The 19,451-nt window shown below is 47.5% G+C and overlaps 6 protein-coding genes across 6 annotated transcripts; 2 read left to right on the top strand and 4 right to left on the bottom strand.

The window, feature by feature from the left end:
• The first annotated feature begins 1,719 nt into the window (after positions 1-1,719).
• Positions 1,720-3,274, top strand: F5147DRAFT_684088 (Gti1/Pac2 family-domain-containing protein). Its single transcript, XM_041436579.1, has 6 exons — positions 1,720-1,781; positions 1,845-1,986; positions 2,035-2,215; positions 2,267-2,356; positions 2,406-2,568; positions 2,621-3,274. The coding sequence occupies exons 2-6, from the start codon at positions 1,926-1,928 to the stop codon at positions 3,107-3,109; spliced, it is 984 nt and encodes a 327-aa protein (XP_041295495.1). The 5' UTR covers positions 1,720-1,781; positions 1,845-1,925; the 3' UTR covers positions 3,110-3,274.
• Positions 3,275-6,278: 3,004 nt separating this feature from the next.
• On the bottom strand, positions 6,279-6,936 carry F5147DRAFT_572446 (uncharacterized protein; the record flags this gene model as incomplete). Its single annotated transcript, XM_041431087.1, has 2 exons — positions 6,279-6,592; positions 6,657-6,936. 2 exons carry the CDS (start codon positions 6,934-6,936, stop codon positions 6,279-6,281), a joined length of 594 nt encoding a protein of 197 aa, XP_041295494.1.
• Positions 6,937-7,176: 240 nt separating this feature from the next.
• Positions 7,177-11,372, bottom strand: F5147DRAFT_684078 (P-loop containing nucleoside triphosphate hydrolase protein). The gene is made up of 22 exons (XM_041436578.1): positions 11,025-11,372; positions 10,738-10,962; positions 10,645-10,684; positions 10,570-10,593; positions 10,492-10,517; positions 10,405-10,444; positions 10,295-10,353; positions 9,977-10,241; positions 9,502-9,921; positions 9,400-9,451; positions 9,211-9,349; positions 9,143-9,153; positions 8,988-9,090; positions 8,916-8,934; positions 8,826-8,867; positions 8,721-8,779; positions 8,615-8,671; positions 8,013-8,564; positions 7,841-7,958; positions 7,662-7,788; positions 7,534-7,617; positions 7,177-7,474 (listed from the first exon to the last, which is right to left on the bottom strand). Exons 1-22 carry the CDS (start codon positions 11,304-11,306, stop codon positions 7,321-7,323), a joined length of 2,898 nt encoding a protein of 965 aa, XP_041295493.1. The 5' UTR covers positions 11,307-11,372; the 3' UTR covers positions 7,177-7,320.
• Positions 11,373-12,584: 1,212 nt separating this feature from the next.
• On the bottom strand, positions 12,585-16,584 carry F5147DRAFT_74897 (uncharacterized protein). The gene is made up of 13 exons (XM_041440121.1): positions 16,240-16,584; positions 16,136-16,195; positions 15,822-16,083; positions 15,331-15,769; positions 15,181-15,279; positions 15,026-15,130; positions 14,731-14,976; positions 14,348-14,680; positions 14,117-14,299; positions 13,519-14,069; positions 13,334-13,467; positions 13,122-13,282; positions 12,585-13,068 (listed from the first exon to the last, which is right to left on the bottom strand). The coding sequence occupies exons 1-13, from the start codon at positions 16,454-16,456 to the stop codon at positions 12,829-12,831; spliced, it is 3,030 nt and encodes a 1,009-aa protein (XP_041295492.1). The 5' UTR covers positions 16,457-16,584; the 3' UTR covers positions 12,585-12,828.
• A 52-nt stretch (positions 16,585-16,636) lies between these two features.
• Positions 16,637-18,181, top strand: F5147DRAFT_684068 (Metallo-dependent phosphatase-like protein). The gene is made up of 8 exons (XM_041436577.1): positions 16,637-16,965; positions 17,018-17,085; positions 17,134-17,207; positions 17,266-17,345; positions 17,393-17,510; positions 17,563-17,654; positions 17,702-17,938; positions 18,000-18,181. The coding sequence occupies exons 1-8, from the start codon at positions 16,729-16,731 to the stop codon at positions 18,021-18,023; spliced, it is 930 nt and encodes a 309-aa protein (XP_041295491.1). The 5' UTR covers positions 16,637-16,728; the 3' UTR covers positions 18,024-18,181.
• Positions 18,182-18,468: 287 nt separating this feature from the next.
• F5147DRAFT_609056 (uncharacterized protein) lies at positions 18,469-19,451 on the bottom strand. Its single transcript, XM_041432401.1, has 3 exons — positions 19,378-19,451; positions 19,210-19,300; positions 18,469-19,147 (listed from the first exon to the last, which is right to left on the bottom strand). Exon 3 carries the CDS (start codon positions 19,135-19,137, stop codon positions 18,685-18,687), a length of 453 nt encoding a protein of 150 aa, XP_041295490.1. The 5' UTR covers positions 19,138-19,147; positions 19,210-19,300; positions 19,378-19,451; the 3' UTR covers positions 18,469-18,684.

Here is a 19,451-nt window from a genome sequence, read left to right as displayed (position 1 = left end):
CCCATATCATCTTTATTTTTGGCATGATAGTAAGTACATTCTCTTCAGCCGAATTCATTACGCAAGATTATGCAACCTCTCTTTAGGCGTACCAATTGAGTTTGATGTCCCCTGGGCCCTGGGACATTCGCTGATACTCGCGACAGTCTAAGCGACAATGTCATGTTTTCCAACTGTCAGGGTGACAGCCGATCGCCAGTCGTATCATGGTAAAGATACTTAGACGAAGTCTGAAAAGAAGATGAGTCAGTCGCATTCACCTATGACATATATAAATGTACCTATCACTGATCCCAGCCACATCTAGGGTTGCTGATGATGACTCGGACTGCTGTGAGACACCTGTCATCATCAGGATAAATTTGAATATGTATCTGCGCAGGCAAGCCGGCGCACAAGATTCTGTACTACCTTTGGCCTACTCACTTATGTATCGGGGGGCGGTCTTAGAGAGAACGATGAACCAAGCGGTAGCAGCGCCTAATTCGTTGTCCCTTTCCCGGCTCGAAACTGTTTTTTTGGAACGCTTAATTCCTCACAGTGAGCTTCGACATGTTCTCATGTCCCTTTTTCCAAGTGCTGGTTCTGGGCAAAGTGTCACTCGACCGGATGAATTACGTCACCTAAATTCCTGTCCGCAGCCTTAGGCCAGCTACCCATTCATCCTAAATATCATACCGCAGTCACAATCACGAAGTGAACTCAATTACCATGCCCCTGTTGCGGAAGTCTATTCCAAGTTTGCTGCGGAGCTTGAAATGAAGAACTAAATTCTATTGTGGCGCGAAGCTTTTTCTCGGAAGTAATTTCTGTAGAATGTTCCAACCGCAGTCTCATAATCCAGAAGTACTCGGGTTTCGTCTTTTGCTCAGAAATAACCCTACCAGTCACGAGGAAAAACCGGCGCACCCTGCATCGGGTTCTCACGTCAACTGTACGCTATGGTGATTATTAAGCTGCTCAACCTGTTCGCTTTTCATCACAATTCAGATTGATTGTAACTTGTAGATGTGTCTCGGCGCACCTCAGCGCGGTAAATCTTTCTCAGATGAAGCCATGGAGTACACCAATTCAGCCATATTATCGCAGTGTCAGCTCCTTCAATAATGCTACCGTTCCAAACATGGATTGATAGCAACACGTTGTTTGGTCGAACACCTTCGACATAATTCAAGTCGTTATTCAGGGGTAAGCAGACCAGTTGGGACTGCACTTGGCATCATATAATGACAAAATTGACAGACTATGAGGACATTCGCTAGGCGTGTTCTGCCGCGATGGTCCTAATTCTGGACGTTTGACGCAAGGACCAATCAATCAGGACGGTGGTTCAATGATATGATCGCGGCAGAAGATGTCAATCGCATGTCACTTTGTTGGAACAAACCCCTTCGGCATGCTTATTCAATGGCAGCCTGATTTATCCGACTTTATTCGTGGGGAATCTACGTGGATGACTACTCAAGTTGCAACCCACTCTCATGCAGGACTCGGATGCCGTGTTTGTGTGTGGCAACATGTTACTCAACTTAGCTACGTCTAATGACCTTCTCTAGGACATAGTCCATGCGCTGAGTCGTTGGAATTGATTACGAAGACAAATAATATCACACGAACTTTGCCGACCACTTGATTTTGGTATGTGAGAATGTTCGCCGATCTATCTTCTCTACCTATTTGGACGATCGGCTGATCGGTGCAGGGGGTGTTTTTATAACAGGAAGAACTTAGCGCGCGAAACGCTTTGGAGCGGGTACCTGGTTGTGGGTCATCGAAACAAGGTTTGTTCGTCTCATGTCAGGACTTTGTTATCCACGTTGTTCGAGATCTCCGTTCCCGCTTAGTGTCCATGGAAAGCTTGCCTGAGACTATAAAACCCTCTCGTTTGAATGGTGGTCTGATCACTATTTCAGATCATACTTAAAATGGCGCACTATTCCAATTCACCTGTTATCCACAACGGACCTCCGACGCATCCTGCTTTACGTGAGTCGTCATATCCTCCCTAATGGCTCCGTCTTACGAGTTACAAAGATGTCCGGGATGCCAAAGATGCGCACGTCGTCCTCGAGGCCGTGCGCCTCAATATGTTACCGTTGATCAAGCGGCGACTTACTGCTTCAGAAAGAGATCAGTTATCCTCTGGGAACGTCTTCGTCTGGGAGGAGGCTGAGAACGATGGAGGACTCCTACGCTGGACAGACGGACGTAGATGGTATTCAACATTGCCTTCTACGTAGATGTTGTCATGACCTGTGTCTCCTAGGTCGCAAAGTCGGATGCGTGGTGACTACTTATTCTACGAGGAGAAGATGGAGACAACTCAGGAAGAGAAAGATGCTAAAGCTGCTTTAAGGTTTGCCATTTGAATCGGTATATTTCTTAGTGTACTCACTGCATCGTAGGGCGCTTCGTACTGCGGATCCACTCGCCGTGGCTCCTCCAACAAACAGACGAAAAGATCGTCCCAATCGTCCAAACGGTCTGACAAAACAAACTTACTCCGCATTAGTCTACCTTCCGGGCTCAAGTCTCCCGCGTAAATGGCATGTCGTCGCATACTTCACAGTAAGCTTAGTCTTCACGATCCAAGAAGAACTCTTGCTCATTATCGCAACAGGGGGATGACTATGCTCAACTTCCTGTCATCGAGAGTTACGATTACCTTCGAAATTTGAAAGTTCTGGGTGGCGTCTTCGTCTCTAGCAAAGCCAACGGATCTCGCACCGATCGTTTCTCTTATACAAGTGATGGAATGGAGCCATACAATTCGGCAGGTCATTTACATGGCCACACAAGTCAGCATTCTATGCTGCAAGGAATTCCCCGATCCCCAATGTCTTCCTCCTCCTCGTCATCATCAATGCCTTTATCTCCTACCAAGCATCATTCAAGACCTCTGCCATCACCAGGCGCTGCCATAGGGCCTGGGCGTGCAGAGACGTCCCTGCCTAGCATTTCGATTCTAACTGGTCTACGTGATACTCCAGAATTTCGACAACATCATCCTTCACAATCTGTACAACTCGGACGTCCCTCCACAACGACTTATACCCCCTTATCCGCGGAAGACAGACGAGTACTTAATAAGTTCAAAGTCGTATTATAGTCCTTCCCCCCCTTCTCGTCCCGAACAGTTTTTTTTGCCTCAGACATTATAGATATCCTGCATTCATTTTTGTCCCTTGGTAACCTTACTCACTTATCTCTTGTTGTATCCATACTCTTCCCGACCGTACCAACGGCCGGCGTGACAAGGCATTGTAAAGAACACATCAGCGCTTGGTCCTCGGATAAGTCCCAAAAACCAGAACAAAGGTAATGGATATTTCATTTCCGTGGGTCTCCACGCAGCGTCAAGCCTCACACTCAAAGTAGGCAGGGTAGAAAAGAAAAGGGATTCTGTTCACGAGCTTTTACGTTGGCAATTACGTGGTCCAGCTCCGGTATACCAGAGTTACATCTTTCACATGATTGATTATAATTATTCAGTCTACAACCGTATCACTCGCACGCTGAAGCGAGCGTAGCCTAGAGCTAATAGCGCTGGCCTCCACACTCGCTTAGATGTTTAACATACTCGGCCATCTCCAGCGCCGTGGCGTTCTATCCTGTTCTATTGAGTCTCTTCACTTTTTGCGCTCGGTCTAAATCTGTACGAGTCATTTGTGGCTTCGAGAGCATGTGGCGACAATGCCAGTGACGATAGTGCGCTTCTTGTGATACCACATCTTTATTTCCATCTGAATTTGTGGGTCCAGATGCCGTGCGCATTCTTCAGATCCATTCTTTGCCCTTGTACTCGATTCATGACGTGGACGATACATTGTACACGCGACTATGCTGCGCTACCACGCTGGAGATAAGCCGAGGTCTAGACAACGACGGTCACAAGTAGCCGATGTAGCTTATGGGAACTTCATGGAGCAGGTAAACTACAGACCCGGACTGATCCTGGGATACCCCAACTTGACTAGTATGAATGAGTAATATCTGACGAGTCCGCAGCGAGAAACAGGATGCTATATGAAAATTTCCTCGTCTCTATGTCATCACTGCGGATTCGTATTAATTTCGATTACATAATATCTAGGCTTAAGTTGAAGTTGAAATTGCGGGACATCAACTCTAAAGTTAAGGCCTCATAGCGAGTTTCATCTACTTTCGAACGCTGCTAAATTCACTGCTCTAAAATATCGTCCTAAACATTTGTGGCGGGTTGTCCCATGCTTGCTTGTCAATGTGTGAATCACCGACCAGGATCGGGGCCCTGAAGTTCAATCATCCTTTGTGTTCGTGAATTCGGCTTTCAGTGAGTAACTATTCTCTTATCATCATGTCTCCGTGGATCTTTGAATGAATGCCTGCGATAGTTGTTAATATTAATGATGCCCGGGTCATGAAGAGGTCATTTGTGCCCTTTCAAAGTTTCATTCGACGAGTTTCTGGTAGCCTCGGCCTGACGCCAGCTGAGTTCCTTCCGCGGACTGTTTTTCATTTGTTCTTTCACCTGCATAGAAGAGGAAATGCTCAATTGGCTAGCCTTCTGTGCGGACATATATGTTCAGGCACACTGGTTTCAATCACCTATACGTTTCTCGCCGACCATCGTTGTGACTCATGCCTAAACTAATTGACCACAGCCAATCAGACTGCTCGTTATACCGGTTGTCTTGGAGAGCTTCGGCTTGCAGATAAGGCTCGTGATTAGCTTACTGGCAGAGAATGATATCATATTACGACGCTATAGGATGAATCTCATCAGGCCTGCTAGATATTACAACACTTGGCGTGTACAACGAGAGACTGAATCACGTTAGGAAACAATCGCGACTCCGCGGTAGCTTACACTTCGCCATGCATCATTCGTTTACCCTCTTCAACTTTATCCTCCTTGCCAGTCATCTTCCCAGCGATTACCTTAGCCTCACCTCGGAGTTTATCCAGGAAACTCACCCGATGTTCCTTAGAGCTGTCTGTAACGCTCGCTGGAGGCGCAGATGCCGGCGACACGGGAGAGTCAGGCTGAGCTTTCGCCTGGCTCGTGCTTTCACCAACGGGCGGCGGATGCAACTTTGCCGGGTGGTAATCAGTATCGTAACCTCCCGTGCGTGCTCCAGCTTTATGAGTGTGTTTGGTACCCTCATCGCTACCACTGTCACCAGTTGCCTTGCCTACATCGCCCGTCCTATTCTCGACGTCTTGGTTCTTTGTCAACTCTTTATCCCCAGGCTGCTGTAGCACTGTTGCTCCCCGACCACGTGCTGGAACTTCCTTGTTATCGCGAGCTTCGTCCTCGACGCCCGCTTGTACCGTAATTAGCTTATAGAACAAGTGTCAATCGATATGCACATACCTTCCTTCGCCAACTCACCGGCGCCTCCTGCACTTCCCGCAACGGCAGTTTTGGCTGCCTGACTCTCTGTTGTCTTGCTTGGTGGCTGATCACGTATTTGAAGCGCCCCTATGGCAGTTCCGCCAACACCAGCTATCTCAGTCTCGTGTGAACGTTGCTCTTTCAGCGCTTCGTGCTTCGGAGTGTTCTCAATAGACATAGGCTTTGGATCAGAAAGCTTCGCGGGATACTGATCCGTTTGCTGAGTAGGTGATTTGTCCAGTTGTTGAGGCTCTATCTGCGTCCCATACTGGCTGGACTGAGCCCGAGAGGACAGCTCCTTCGAAAGAATAGAAGGCTACAATGAGGACAATCGTCGTCAGATTCCAAGTACAACAACTAGGAGGGAATATGTATAATAGACAAACGAGCAAGTCTGAGGTTGACAACAAAGCGTGACACTGTCAAGAAAATCCCGAAGTAGAATATGATAGATAAACATGGCATAGCCAACCGTCCCCGCATCAAGTGCAAGTGCCCAAAAAGTGTTGGAGTCTGAAACATCAACATTTGAAGGGACAGTCCGAAAAGTAAGAGGGGAAATTGAAAATACATAAATTGTCATGACTGAATGTCACGACCGTAGAATGACAGGAAATGACTCGGTATGGTCATAATCAAACCTGTCAATAGGTCCGCGAAATCAACGTGCTCCCTTGAAACCAAGAACGAGCACGTCGAAATCAGGAATACACCAGCTGCCAAAAGGCAGTACGACAGAAAGGATGAGGAATGTAGAAGAGAAGTAAAACAAACTAGCCCAATTCCTCATCCGCGGACAATGCACATCATTACAATCTCCCGGGCCGAGTCAGCGCTGCAGTGCGCCATGGCTTGCACCAACTCGCCCAAAAATATTCATCACGAAAAGAAGGAAGAGACATCAAGGTGGAAACATGGTCGCACTTACTTCTGGCTTTGCAGCAACCGCAGCAGCACCGGAAGAATAGGCGGCACTCTTGGCCTGGTTATCACCTTGTGTTGGAGACTCGTCCTTTACCAATGCTATCGGTCTTTGAGCATCTTTCTCTGCCCGTTCATCGGGTAGTAAGGCGACGCTTGATTCTGAGATAGTTCCTGGCAGGGAACCAACACCGCCAACGTGTTCATGAGGCTGGGCGCCCTTTAACTCTGAACTTGGAAGAGAAGTAGACAGATGTTGGTCCAACTCAGACTGAGTCCCTTTAGGCTGAGGATCTTCCTCATTCGCTGATAAAACTCCGTCAGGACAACTCGAGCACAAGATAGGGGGCACACGCACACCAGTAGAAAGTCCCTGTTTTCTTGGCGCCCTGAGGGATAGGAATGTATGCAGCTGCTGTCTTACTAGCATAGTCGACGGCTCGCCCCACAGGTTCCGGCATGTACTGCTTTGCGGTTTGAACAACTGAGGCGCCAGCCGTGGGGCCTTCAGACGCATCGCCGCGGGATTGCTCTTGCTCGAGTTCCCTGGGATAGGAGCCTGGAAATTCGTGACCTGGGGTGTTCAAGTTCGTCGTGGTTGTGACTGGGTGTTGTCCAGGCTTGGGCGTCGTCCTCATAGCGGGATCAGGGGTAACAACGTCAGACTGGAATATGGACTCAGTTTTGCTCGCCCATTGGGCAGGAGGCGTGCCAGATGGTACAGGTGCGATTTTCGGTGGTAAGTTGCTCGTCATTCTTGATGAGTTGACGAGTGTGTCAGAGCGGAGACGAGGTTTTATACTGGCAGCCAAGAGTGACGTCACACTGCGGGGACCAATAACCAAACTTCGATCACCCAAGCCTAAACTTGAACTTTGTGGCGCGGCTCTCCAACGTCCATGATATTACTCTACTAAAGACCACATCGCTCAATGTTAAAATACATACAAAATTGTGAGTAGTGAGTTAACAAAGTGTAGGCTGCATGCCAAATCAAACGCACGTAAAGACATCCTTATGCTCTATGTGGTCTGCAAGGATTCTAGTTTCGCCTGTGTTTCAGCCATTTCCTCCTCCCAGGCTTTCCAGGCCCGCGGCTCCTTTTCCCAATGTTCATGACATTCATGGCATCGTATGTAATAAGCTGTGGTCGTAGCGCCATATCCCAACAACACACTAGAGAATTAGAGATACATTAGGTGAAACTGATCAGTCGAACATCATCATGCGCTTACAACTCAGGCAGCACTTCGCCGACGGCATCGATATCCCCTCCAGGCATACAGTCTTCGCAGAACGCTTGTGGGCATGTTTGACACCTACACAATATTAGATTGGGTCCTTATTGAGGATATTTACGCACCTGAATAGCATTCCTCCTGCTTCAGCGGTGGAGCGATTGCAAGCTGAGCAGCTGTGTTGGGGACAACAAATCATAGGTAGCCTGCGGAGTTGCACTTTGGTGATACCATGACACTTGGGGTGAAACACTGGTGATCTGGTGTCAAGAGCAAGCCAAACCACATGCTCGTTCGGTCTTACCTCGGGGACACGAGGTACAGAGGATGACGTCGCCGCCATCTCGACAATAAATGCACCAATCCTCTGTTTCGTGCTTTGCTTTCGACTTCTTTTTCGAGGCCGGACTCGTTTCCTCTGGCTGATAAAGGTACGAGTCAGTACATCTTCCTTTCCGCAGAGAACACACACGAACCGCGCTCTGGCCCATATGATCGGCGATGACTGTGATACCATCTACCACAACCGTCCTGTCTATGCGCGCCCGTTTCTGCAGTTCATGCCACTCCTGTGCAATCTGATGATTGTTTTGATTGCGTTTAATGAGCTTGCCCTCGAAGAGTCTGCTCTGAACCTGAGCGATGCCACTAAGAAGCTTTCGCTCCTCTTCCTCTGCATCGAGCAACGTTTTCTCATCAGTCTCTTCGGCAGTATCATGTGAAGACACCATCTCTTTCTTTAGCTTGGCATCCCTTACTCCTTCCCGCTCTCGTGAGTCGTTGAGAATTTCTTGGATTGGCGCTTTGAGGAATGTTCCTAAGTCCATACCTACATCCGACTGGGACAAGGCGCTACTACCCTTGCGCAAAATGTCCAGGAGCTCTGTAGTCTTCAATTGGGTATTATCCTCGTTGGGAGAAGATGACGACGTTGAGGAAGACATGACTTTTAATGATAGGAACATCTTGCGACGAATGCGGTCGAGCATCTGATCTTCGACGCTTCCGCGACAGATAAGGCGATACACCTACAGGAACAAGGTTTGTAAAGCGAGTTGTGACATAGCATCGGACACACCTTGACGGTTTTCGTCTGACCAATGCGATGGGCCCGAGCAATAGCTTGTAAATCGTTCTGTGAATGTTTTAACGGACATCATGCAGACCTACCACAGAACGCTCACCTGAGGATTCCAATCACAGTCGCACATGATGACGGTCGATGCTTTTGTAAGGTTTATACCTACCAAAGTGTAAAATCAGACCTTTGCGAGCAAAACTTCACGTACCAAGTCCGCCTGCTTTGGTTGAAACAAGGAAGACTTGATATGCTAAACGTTTTTCAGCACAAAATGTAATGATTTAAACTAAGACCTTACGAGATTTTTCTTGTTGAAACTATAGACAGCAGACATCAGCGAGCAGCTAGCAAGGCAAGAAAATCATCTCACCAGTTTGATATCAAGATTCCGCCGAGGGCGGGTTGTTCCACCATCCAGCCGAGCGTATGGTATTGACCGCAATTCCATGTAATCCTCCAGGAGATCAAGCATGCTAATACTCTTGCATCAAAGCGTAATCAGCGAGAAGTGCGATTACCATTTACCTTGTCCATTGCTACGATCGCTCGTCAGTCTCGGATTGGCGCAGGTATTTTTGTTTCAAAAAACTTACAGAAAATATCAAGACACGTTCTCCTTTGGGCAGGATATCGGCAAGAACCTTGTCAATGACAATGAGTTTTGAGGAGGAGGCAACGACGTGTTCGCCAATAATATACGGCGAAGGAGATGCATCTTTCAGCAGATATGGACTGTCATCTGATCTAAGCAGCATTCACAAAGAGACCAAAATATGACCTACTGATCACAGACTTTACGCAGCTGCATCAACAGATTCATGAGCTTCCGCCATCCTTGGTGTTGTAAGCACGTGATAATGATGGGCAAGTACGTTCGAACTCACTGTTAGTCTCTCCAGAGACATTCCGATTTATCGCTGACGCGATGTGCGAAAAGACTTCCTTGCGTCCCTCATTCAGCAGGCCATCCTCCTCTGTAAATATCTCTTTTAGGTCCATCGTATCCATTCGTGTCAACAATCTATAAGTCCAGAACCTCTGGGCCTCCGTCATGGGTATGAATAAAGTAAGTTCTTCGCGCGGCGGTACGGCTATATCGACGTTCGCCTTAGTGCGGCGCATCATAATGACGAGCAAGAGCTCCTGCGCAGCCTTTAGGAATGGTATCGAGTACGACCCACGAGAGAGGTCAAAGGATTCGTGAAATAATCGCTGTGAAGGAGGAGTGAATATAGTTGGGTATAGCCAGCTCAAGAGGCCCCATAACTCGACCAGATTGTTTTGCACAGGTGTGCCCGTAAGAACTAGCAGGACACGCAGGTGAGATGACAAAATACAATGCAAAAGGAAACGCCTTACTGAGTCGGTACAGGGAACCTATGCCCCGGACTTTGCTAAAAAGGTTGGTATCAGAATTCTTGATCCTATGTCCCTCGTCAAGAACACAATAGAACCATCGTCGGCTCTTGAACCAACTGTCCTCACAAACATACGCCTCATAAGTTGTGATGCATAAATCGAATTTTATTTCGTCGTTCCTGACGCTGTTCTTGAGTCGATCTCTCTCTGACTGAGTGCCGTGGAAGCGAAATACGCGCAATGAGGGCACCCAACGGGCAGCTTCCTAAATATATGACCAACATGAGACATGGCTGAGGTTAGAGCTACAAATCTTACATTTTGCCAGGAGGACAAAACAGAAAGAGGGCAGATGATAAGATGGGGATCATGACGGCCTTCACAGATCCTCAGCATTTATGAAAACAGAATGACTATAGATGTCATACCCGGTTCGTTCTCTTGAATATGTGCAAAGAGGGATAGTGTCTGGCACTATGTCAGAAAAAGAATACGGACCCGAAGGGAAGAAGTACCTGTAGTGTTTTTCCAAGGCCCATTTCTAAGGAAATCGTCACGACAGATAAAATGAAACAGAAGAACGAAAGATTTACCATCACCCAATATACAGTTCATCCCTACACGCAATCTTAGTCCCCAGGATGCATCATCGAGCAAAAAAAACATACCGTTCTTATACATATAGATGAGGAAGGCAAGGCCTTGAAGCTGCAGACAAGTATTCAGGCAAGCGTTGTGAGGCAAAAATGCACCATACGTACTTGATAATCTTTCATTTCACCGCCCTCTACCAACAAAGGCTGTGTCATGAGGACGCGGAGTGGGACATAAGCCGCGTCTCCTCCCGTTTCCTTCATTTCATTGCGCAACGTGTCGAAGAATGAAGTCGAGGGCAATAGTGGTTGAAATAGGTCATGATGGCGGTACAGCCACCTTCTACGTGCAGATTCGAGCTGTACCCTTCTTGCATTTATGACTATAGTATTCTAGAAGATCGATGATCATAGTGTCGTCAACATCAGCCCCACAAGACAGCTATGAACCTTACCGCTTTCTTATCTTGCATCTTCTGCCTTTTCTGAGAGTTCGTGCCATTGTCTATGGCAGAAAATGAGGTCGTTCTGACGCGCTTTCCCGCCATCTGAACATTTTCTCCGCTTCGTAAATCATTCCGCGAAGGAGAGACACGTAACCTGATAGTGAGTTTCTCCTCTTCGACTGGGGGTGACCCGTCACCAATTAGAGTCGTACTTGACCTGGAACTGGCGATAACATCCAGCTCGTCGGGTTCTGCATCAAGCAAATTGACTGGCCCAAAGGAGTGAGACATGGCCAATTATCGGCAGACTGCAGGATGTCCGACAGAGCTTCTCGAGAGGTTGTGAATGGCTGAGACCTACTCAGTGCCACAGCAACTTGAACAACGCGGTTCCACATATTGGATTTAGGGCCGGTTATTACGCGCTTCACTCATTAGTCTTCTTCCTCAAACAACCAACATGCATGCAAATGGATATTGAGATAACAACAGCCAACTCGTATGGTAATATTCGTTTGCTCGACTTGGGTCTCATCGATGTGCTGCAAAACTTCGTAAGTACTCAGTTTTATAAGAATATCATTCGCGTGTCTGAGAATAATAATTGTTACTTCAGCTCACGCGTTCACAAGGCATCGTATATCTATTTCAGCACGCCACAACTTTATACCAATTGACGACGTCCAGATTCTAGACTCGAAACCCCACGTTAGAGATTTCCCAATGCCAACCACTTTACCATCAACGACAAGAATTTGGACATCAGTGCCACTGTCACCGAACGTCAGCAGTTGGATGCAGCGTTGTACGAAATCACAGACCTGGAAACCATGATATATCATGGATAGTGTAAAAATCTTCACCTGCAGCTCGTCGACAAGGAGAAAAGTACTTGGCCTATGAATTTGCACAAGGGGCTTCTATTGACTCTGGCGCTTTCCAACCGAAGTCATGGCTCAGATTCATCAGTGTCTCCCATAATAGCCTGTCGTCTTTAGGAACGTGGTCATTCGTGGCCGTGTCCAGACCGAGATGGACATGCCCAGTTCGTGGTGTAGACTCGTTCGAGAGTGCGGAGACTGGGAGCGGGTAGCCTTCTGTTATAACCCATGGCTCAACTTGAAGCGATCGCGAGGATTTCTGCTCTTTCTAAAATTCGTGTGCTATTAGCCCACAGGTATCACGAAACCAAACTACGAAGCATTATTCAGCTTTATATCGGTCAAATATCGTCTCTATGTCAAGGTCTACTATGGAGCCAATCCCGAATGTCGAAAGATATTCCAGCTCTTCAGGTGCTCATAATCAGGACATATCACAACTGTATGTCAATTACATTCACACTGCGAAGTTTCGAGCTAGTGGGGCTGGACCTCACCCTCTTACCAACATCGATAACATCTACTCTCCTCCAACCTCTCCTCGTTTATTTTATGTCTGGGATCTGGGCTTCCTTGCACATCGTCAATGTGTGCGCACTGCCTGACATTCTCGCTTCCTGGCTTATGCACGTTTGAAGGTCAAATTGTTCTCTGGAGACCCTGATTTTCCACGCTGAAGTGACAACAGATCAGGAGAGTGTAATATATTGCTCTCAGGCTTTCTGTTGACATAGCAGTAGATCCCAGTCTGTGGATCACCTTGGCATTATATATCAGGGAGAGATGAGCTGAGGCAAGATGCCGAGCGACAGCCACCACAGCAATCAAACAGAACGTATTTAGTTCACAAATACGCCTAGAAGTACAAAGCACTCTATAATTGGCTTCTTGAACTACTTGTATTTCAGAACAAGTACAATGGTGAGGGAACGCTACTGGTACCAACGCTCGCGCAGCCGTTTCCGTTGCACCATAGGCTTCGTCACCATAATCGCAATACCCAAACCAGCAACCGTCAGCACAAGCTGCACTTTATTGAAGTTCTCACTGAGAACGTCAAACGTGCCCGAAGGCGCGATGCGCGTGAAGAAGAGGTCCAGGCCGTAGACAAAGACAAGCGATGTGGACTCTAGTAGAGATGGAGAGGTAACGATGCGGCGCACGTTTGCGACCTGTAAAACATGTGAATATTGCGTGCTTCGGGGTCCGAAAGTGCGAAACGAACCTCGTAGTTGTGTGAGAGCACGAGTCGGGCATCGTCTGGCAGTACAGCATCATACTGTACGAGCATCTCCTCCTGCTCCTCGCTGGTAGGCTTGTGCTTCGGCCGTCTTGGATTAAGCAATCGGCGAGGAATAGACTGAATACTGTTCTTGCGATTTGCAACTGCGCAATCACCATTAAAAAAGGCATCGCTCGGTCACAAGGGAATCATACCTATGATGTCCTTTGTTGATACTCCAAACTTCGTCGAGGTGGGCGATATAGCAGTGATGCCGTGAGGCATGATAAACGATTGTTCGTATGTGCTGACATGCAGCGTCTTGTTGGAATACGATGAAAGCTCGGAGCTATTTCAAAACGTCAGTCTCATACCCGAAATTCACTAGCAAAAGGCCAACCTTTTTATCTTGTCATCTGGTCCATCACCCTCGTAAAACTCAACAGAGACGACACTATATCCTTTGCTCTGCCCAGTCCCAGAAAAATCGTCGTCAAAGTAATGGTATACCAACCAGTTCTCAATGAGGGTCGCTTGCACGTCGCACACGCCACTGGCAGCAGGGACACTAGCATGGTAAATCACACTGCCTTTGACCACATCCAACACATATATCCCACATGTGCTAGACGGCGCGGAAGACGTGAGGACCAATGTCAGGTGGGGGTTGAGATACTTATACAACGTCATACGGTTTCCGAGGACCTTTCCGATCGATGCAACGGGACCGCGTGTATTCGGAATGATATTGTTGATTTCCTCTTTTGGGGGCAGCGAAAGTGTCCATGTTGGATAGGCGACATAGAACTGGGACAATTCGAGATTGAGGGCGAGTTGATGACCCAAGATCTGGCGCCGGCCAGATACATCCGCGCGGAGAGCGAGATGTACGGACGGGACGAATGATTCAAACTCAGCCTGAGCTGATGGAGTGTCCGGATAAAGGCGCGCCTATTGACCGTCAGACTCGTAGATTCAGGCAAAGAACCACAACACACCTGAAGGTATTCATCGAGCATGACTATGGTCTTGTTCTCATTGGGAAGCATGAAAACATCAACTAATGGTCCCATGACAGCATCGAGGCCTTCCAAAGCAGCTCCAGGAATAGACTGATGCTCATCTCTGACGTCGTCTCCCGTAAGTGCATTCACATGGAATAGTACGGTGTCAATAAGAGACTGAACCTCGTCAACGTAAATCTTGGCTGAAAAGAGAATGTAGCTCACATTGTCAGCCCGACGTTGTGTGACGAGCACTATTTGAGGTCCTTCTGGATCGCTCACTGTCCGTGTGACGAACATTTTGATGGGAATTATTGTCCCACCAACCTTTGCTGCCCAGCCAAGACCAAGCACGCGACTCCATAAGACGCGACCATTGCTAGAATCAATACCGAAAATTTTCCCATACGCTGTAGCTGCTACTATGATCTGTCGGAAGCCGAAAGCGTCGCGCGTGAGCGTATCCTCATCCGAGGAAGATGCAGCTGACGTAGTCACAGTAGCATATGAGCCAGTCGCAAAGCGTCGAGCAAAGTTTGCTAAGTATTGAGGAAGGTTCTTGAAAAAACATTGAGCGCGAGCGACTTCAATATACGCGGACCTTGTACCTTGGCATCAGATAACTGACGCTGAAGCCGCTCAAAGTAACCTTCCTCATCCACAAAAGCATGGGACATAACAGCCTTCTTCTCAGGAAGTTCCACGAACTCTGCGACTTGGATGGATGCCATAGCTTCTTCCCGAACCCACTGCATTTTGTCATGTTGCCAAAGTTGTATTGAGCCTGTCGTAGTGGTCAGCAACGTACGAGTGTTCTCGTGCGTATTCCCCGTGCTCGAGCCGTCAAACGCCACCTAGATCTAACTCAAATCTGACCCTGGAATAATTGTAGAGTGGACTCACGTGCCGGATGACACCATGTTCATGCGTCTCGAAGGGGAACGCAAAACCAGAGGAAGAGGCTTTGCCCTCAGATAAGTCGATGGCAAGAGTTTGGTGGACGACTTTCTAAATTTCTAGTTGCATAGGAAACACTAGTGGATGCAGAAGGGTCTTACATTGTGAGCGTTCGACCAATAAACACGCGCAACTCGCGGTTGGCCATCTCGGCTAAGGCTTCCCACGAAATGAGAATCTGATTGAGCCTGCGAAGGGGCCTTAGGTACCCCTCAGTAATTGATGGTACGAAGATGGATTGTGAAACATACCGCGTCACCGAATTCCCAGATTGGCCGAAGGGAAGATGCCTGTACGTCAAAATGCATAACGTGCGCAGCACCTCCTTCCTTGATTGCGAGAAATTGTCCGTTATTCGAAAGGCCGAACTCACTAATCCTAACGTATTTGACGCCCGGAAGAGCCATAACTTGACCCTTCAAATCAGGGGTTAATATGGCAGCTTTAAGAACACCGTCTTCAAGCCAGTTGACGCAGACAGTAGTTGTAGGTCCTATGTGAGAGCTAATAGCAACGAATTTGGATGTTTCATCTTTTATGTTCGCCGGAATGTTGACGGACGCGATGACTTCGCCCGTGTTCGCTGACAAGGTCGTTACGTGCAGAGTGTAGGATGCAAATGATTTCGCGAGTCCCACGAGATACACGGTTGAAGGATCGGCAATGATGTGAGAGTACAAAACCAAGGACCTAATTAATCGACATCAATGAAGTGAGAACTGTATGATACAAAAAAACACACGCTTGATCGGGAGAGTTCCATGACCACAGAGTCTCCCCAGTCTCATTCAGACGGGTGACAGAGTCTCCATTTGTCAATGCGAAGTAAACCGTTGAGTTAAGGGAGGGGTCAGTAGAACGCAGTAACGATATTCCAAGATTTTGAGGTTCGTGGAGTCGTCCATCTACCGGTTTGTGTAGTTGTTTCTCCAACATGAGGTGGCCTGTTTTCAGGTCATACGTGCGCAAAATTGACCCTCCCGGTCCAGATAGAGAAGACACGCCTAGTCCCATGTTTAACACGTAAACTTACTCAAAATTGGCATCATGACGCACTATTATCACTGTGGCTGAAAGCCATGATCGGATCCTCCGTATCATATATACTTCTCCATACTACAAACGCGTTAGTAGAGTCAGAGTCAGAATGGGGCACACACCTATAGAGCCATCCGTGATGTTCAACGCTGCCAACACATTGTTGCTCGTAGCAGTCAGAACATAATCACCATGTAATGCAGGTGCAGTATGTGGAGAGCCAAGAAGCGGTACACCGATCAATTTCGTATTCCAATCCACCACACCCACGTCAGATTCGTGTAGAGCCCATGCTGTGACACACAGCGAAACGAGGGAGAGCTGGCGCAGGCAGCGCATGGAAGAAAGGATTTAGATTCGCGTGGGCCAATGGATTCTGGTGTCGCCAGAGGGATGACCAGCTTATAAGAAATGGTGAGAGCACCTATGTAAGCCTTTGACGTATGTCTAGGTTGCACTTGAGTTGCACGTTGACATTTACTTAGCAGGTTAGGACTTGCTTTCTCACGACCTCCTTTAGTTCTTTCTGCACGATCCTTCAGCTAATATATTGTACAGCACAACACCGAGTCAGACACGACAATAAATCAGCTCTAATATTTATCATCTATATGCCCTCCTATAACCCCGACAAATGGATAGACCAACTCATGGAATGTCGCCACCTCCCAGAACCCGATATGAAAGTCCTTTGCGACCGTGTTCGCGCTATACTCATGGAAGAGTCGAATATTCAGCCGGTTTCTAGTCCAGTCACCATCTGCGGCGACATTCATGGTCAGTTCTGGGACTTACTCGAGTTGCTGCGAAAGGGTGGACAGGTCCCAGAGACGAGTTATATTTTTATGGCACGTATGTGTGCTTGTGATTCGAGGGTTGAACATGCTTAATGTCGATCAGGGTGACTTTGTCGACCGAGGGCATTATAGTTTGGAGACCGTCTCCTTGTTGCTGGCACTGAAAGCTCGGTATTGTCACAGATAGCCAATCGCTGTATCTGTATTGAATTTTTTTAGATACCCAGATAAAGTCACTCTCCTCCGTGGAAATCATGAAAGTAGACAAATCACACAGGTGTATGGGTTTTATGGTGATGCTTATCGGCGCAGTGGTGCTTTTCTGATAGTACTGATAATTTTGTTGCATAGATGAATGCCAACAAAAGTACGGTAGCGCTGCTGTTTGGAAGGCATGTTGTAGTGTATTCGATTTCCTCAATCTTGCTGCTGTAAGCTTCGCTCCAACACATCATGGAAACGCTCAAATCTTCTATAGATAATAGATGGAGAGACTTTGTGCGTGCATGGTGGCCTATCACCAGACATTCGAACTCTAGATCAAATTCGTGTCCTCTCGCGTGCTCAGGAAATCCCTCATGAAGGTGCCTTCTGTGGTCAGAACTTATTGATGTACACTCGGCTCCTCCTCCTGATTTACCTTCGCAGACCTCATGTGGTCTGATCCGGAAGACATCGACACTTGGGCTGTCAGTCCGCGCGGAGCTGGTTGGCTATTTGGCAGAACTGTGACGCGGGAGGTCCGTCTATCTATCCCTAAATCTAATGTCACACTGACCTTTCTCAGTTCAATCATGTTAACTCTTTGAGTCTCATCGCTCGTGCACATCAGCTTGTGCAAGAAGGGTACAAATACATGTTTGATGACCAGCTCGTTACCGTGTGGTCTGCACCAAATTACTGCTACCGATGCGGTAACATGGCGTCAATACTAACAATAAAAGAGGATGGAAGTAGAGATTTCACTGTTTATGATGCCGCTCCCGAGAACGAGAGAGATAAGGGCATGCAAACAAAAAAGATGGTGAGTAGATACTCGCTTCCCGAAAAGCTATCGGAATACACGCTAACGGTTCCACCCGCAGAATACAATGCCCTACTTTGTATGACATAGTGTATTACGATGTTTGTGTACAGCGCTATCCACTTCTTTGATATTATTATTTCAGTTGTTCGCCCAGTGGGAGTATCACCGGATGGTATACAGGTTCTTTTACTGACCAGATTGCGCCCAGCATATTGATTACTTGAAGTTTTTCGTGAGCCCACAGAGCCAATTTCAACATTTTGATGGTCCTGCGATGAGTATCAATGACTTAACGCTGTTTTATCATTTTTGCTTAGATCCAGCAAATGTCTTGCATGCACAAATCTGCACCATGCAGGTAGACAATATTATTTCCAGACTGCCCTCAGTGGAAAAAAATAAGTTGCAAGATGATTGTACGAACTGATAGGTGTTGCTGTCTTACCCGGGTCAAGTGTCCCGGTATGGTCAAATACAGGAAGTGAAATTGGTGGTGCGTTTGATTCTACTATGAAGTGTAACAAATACGGACAGACACCCTGTCAAACACACCGCACCTCGCTTTCCAAGTTACAAACCACGACGTATAAGCAACCCCACTCAAAGCCCAAAAAACCCTAGATCTTCTTCGATAACATCAGCCATCCCAGTGCCAGTACCATCTAGTACAGCAGCTTATACGGGCTGAACATCGAATCAGAGCTCTAATTTTGCAAAACAAGGAGGATGAAACACGCTCGCCTCTACATGCCACACATGCTAGCATGGACCTGAGCGGCTTCGGCATAAACTGCGTTCACATTGCAGGAAGCGTGAGTCAAGTTGCCGTACGCCTGCTGTGAGATGGCGTATACGGTAGCGTTGACGTCTTTGGCAGTGTCAACAACGAGACTGGAATCGTCATCAATAACGGTGATGTAGAGGGTAGTTAGGCCGCTGCAGGGTGGGGCAGGCGTAAGGCTCCAGCAGGAGCCGCATAAGGTGGAGTTCGAGACGACACCTGGAATGCCTCCAATGTTGGGGAAGGAAGGCATGGAGGAAAAGTTGGCGTAATGCAGTGACAAACGCGAGCAAGTGACGGTAGAGAGGGATGCGTTGGGGTTGCTGTAATTAGCGTTCGGTACAACAAAAACGGAGTCTGCGAATACTGGGAGGGCGAAGGCAGAGAGAAGAGTGACAGTTGAAGAAAACTTCATTGTAGAGGAGCTGTTTGATGCAGATATCTCGTATAACCTGAGACGATGGAAGTTTCGAGATTTCCCGCTCACTTTTATAGGGCGAGTCGAAGCGTTAAACATCAAAGTAAGCCCACTCAGGAGCAGCTAAAAGGAATGGCGCCATCTGTCTTCAATTTGAAGTCTGGGGTTGACCATGTTAGAGCATGTCATCTGACGAGCAAAGGTGCACAGGCAAATGATGATAAAAGAAGTCCCTACCTTCTGCGCAAGTTCAAACATAATCCAACTCAGTCTGTCGAAGGTAAAGTCAACTTGAAATTGGCCGAAGCGAC

This window comes from Suillus discolor, assembly GCF_016758755.1.
Source record: "Suillus discolor strain FC423 chromosome Unknown F5147scaffold_14, whole genome shotgun sequence".
In the NCBI taxonomy this organism is placed as follows: Eukaryota; Fungi; Basidiomycota; class Agaricomycetes; order Boletales; family Suillaceae; genus Suillus; species Suillus discolor.
The sequence above is the reverse complement of the archived record's forward strand: the minus strand, read 5'-3'. Positions and strand labels throughout refer to the sequence as shown.

Bases quoted from the DNA above. Each gene is read 5' to 3' on its own strand.
- F5147DRAFT_684088 (XM_041436579.1), top strand. From the start codon at position 1,926: ATGGCGCACTATTCCAATTCACCTGTTATCCACAACGGACCTCCGACG. The intron at 2,216-2,266 runs GTATTCAACATT...TGTGTCTCCTAG, and splicing joins TGGACAGACGGACGTAGATG to GTCGCAAAGTCGGATGCGTG. The intron at 2,357-2,405 runs GTTTGCCATTTG...ACTGCATCGTAG, and splicing joins GATGCTAAAGCTGCTTTAAG to GGCGCTTCGTACTGCGGATC.
- F5147DRAFT_74897 (XM_041440121.1), bottom strand. From the start codon at position 16,456: ATGCGCTGCCTGCGCCAGCTCTCCCTCGTTTCGCTGTGTGTCACAGCA. The intron at 13,283-13,333 runs GTATGATTCCCT...GTGATTGCGCAG, and splicing joins ATCAACAAAGGACATCATAG to TTGCAAATCGCAAGAACAGT. The intron at 13,069-13,121 runs GTTCGTTTCGCA...CATGTTTTACAG, and splicing joins TGCTCTCACACAACTACGAG to GTCGCAAACGTGCGCCGCAT.
- F5147DRAFT_684078 (XM_041436578.1), bottom strand. From the start codon at position 11,306: ATGTCTCACTCCTTTGGGCCAGTCAATTTGCTTGATGCAGAACCCGAC. The intron at 10,354-10,404 runs GTATGACATCTA...GGATCTGTGAAG, and splicing joins TATTCAAGAGAACGAACCGG to GCCGTCATGATCCCCATCTT. The intron at 7,789-7,840 runs GTAAGACCGAAC...CCAGATCACCAG, and splicing joins CTGTACCTCGTGTCCCCGAG to TGTTTCACCCCAAGTGTCAT.
- F5147DRAFT_684068 (XM_041436577.1), top strand. From the start codon at position 16,729: ATGCCCTCCTATAACCCCGACAAATGGATAGACCAACTCATGGAATGT. The intron at 16,966-17,017 runs GCACGTATGTGT...AATGTCGATCAG, and splicing joins AGACGAGTTATATTTTTATG to GGTGACTTTGTCGACCGAGG. The intron at 17,346-17,392 runs GTAAGCTTCGCT...AATCTTCTATAG, and splicing joins ATTTCCTCAATCTTGCTGCT to ATAATAGATGGAGAGACTTT.
- F5147DRAFT_609056 (XM_041432401.1), bottom strand. From the start codon at position 19,137: ATGAAGTTTTCTTCAACTGTCACTCTTCTCTCTGCCTTCGCCCTCCCA.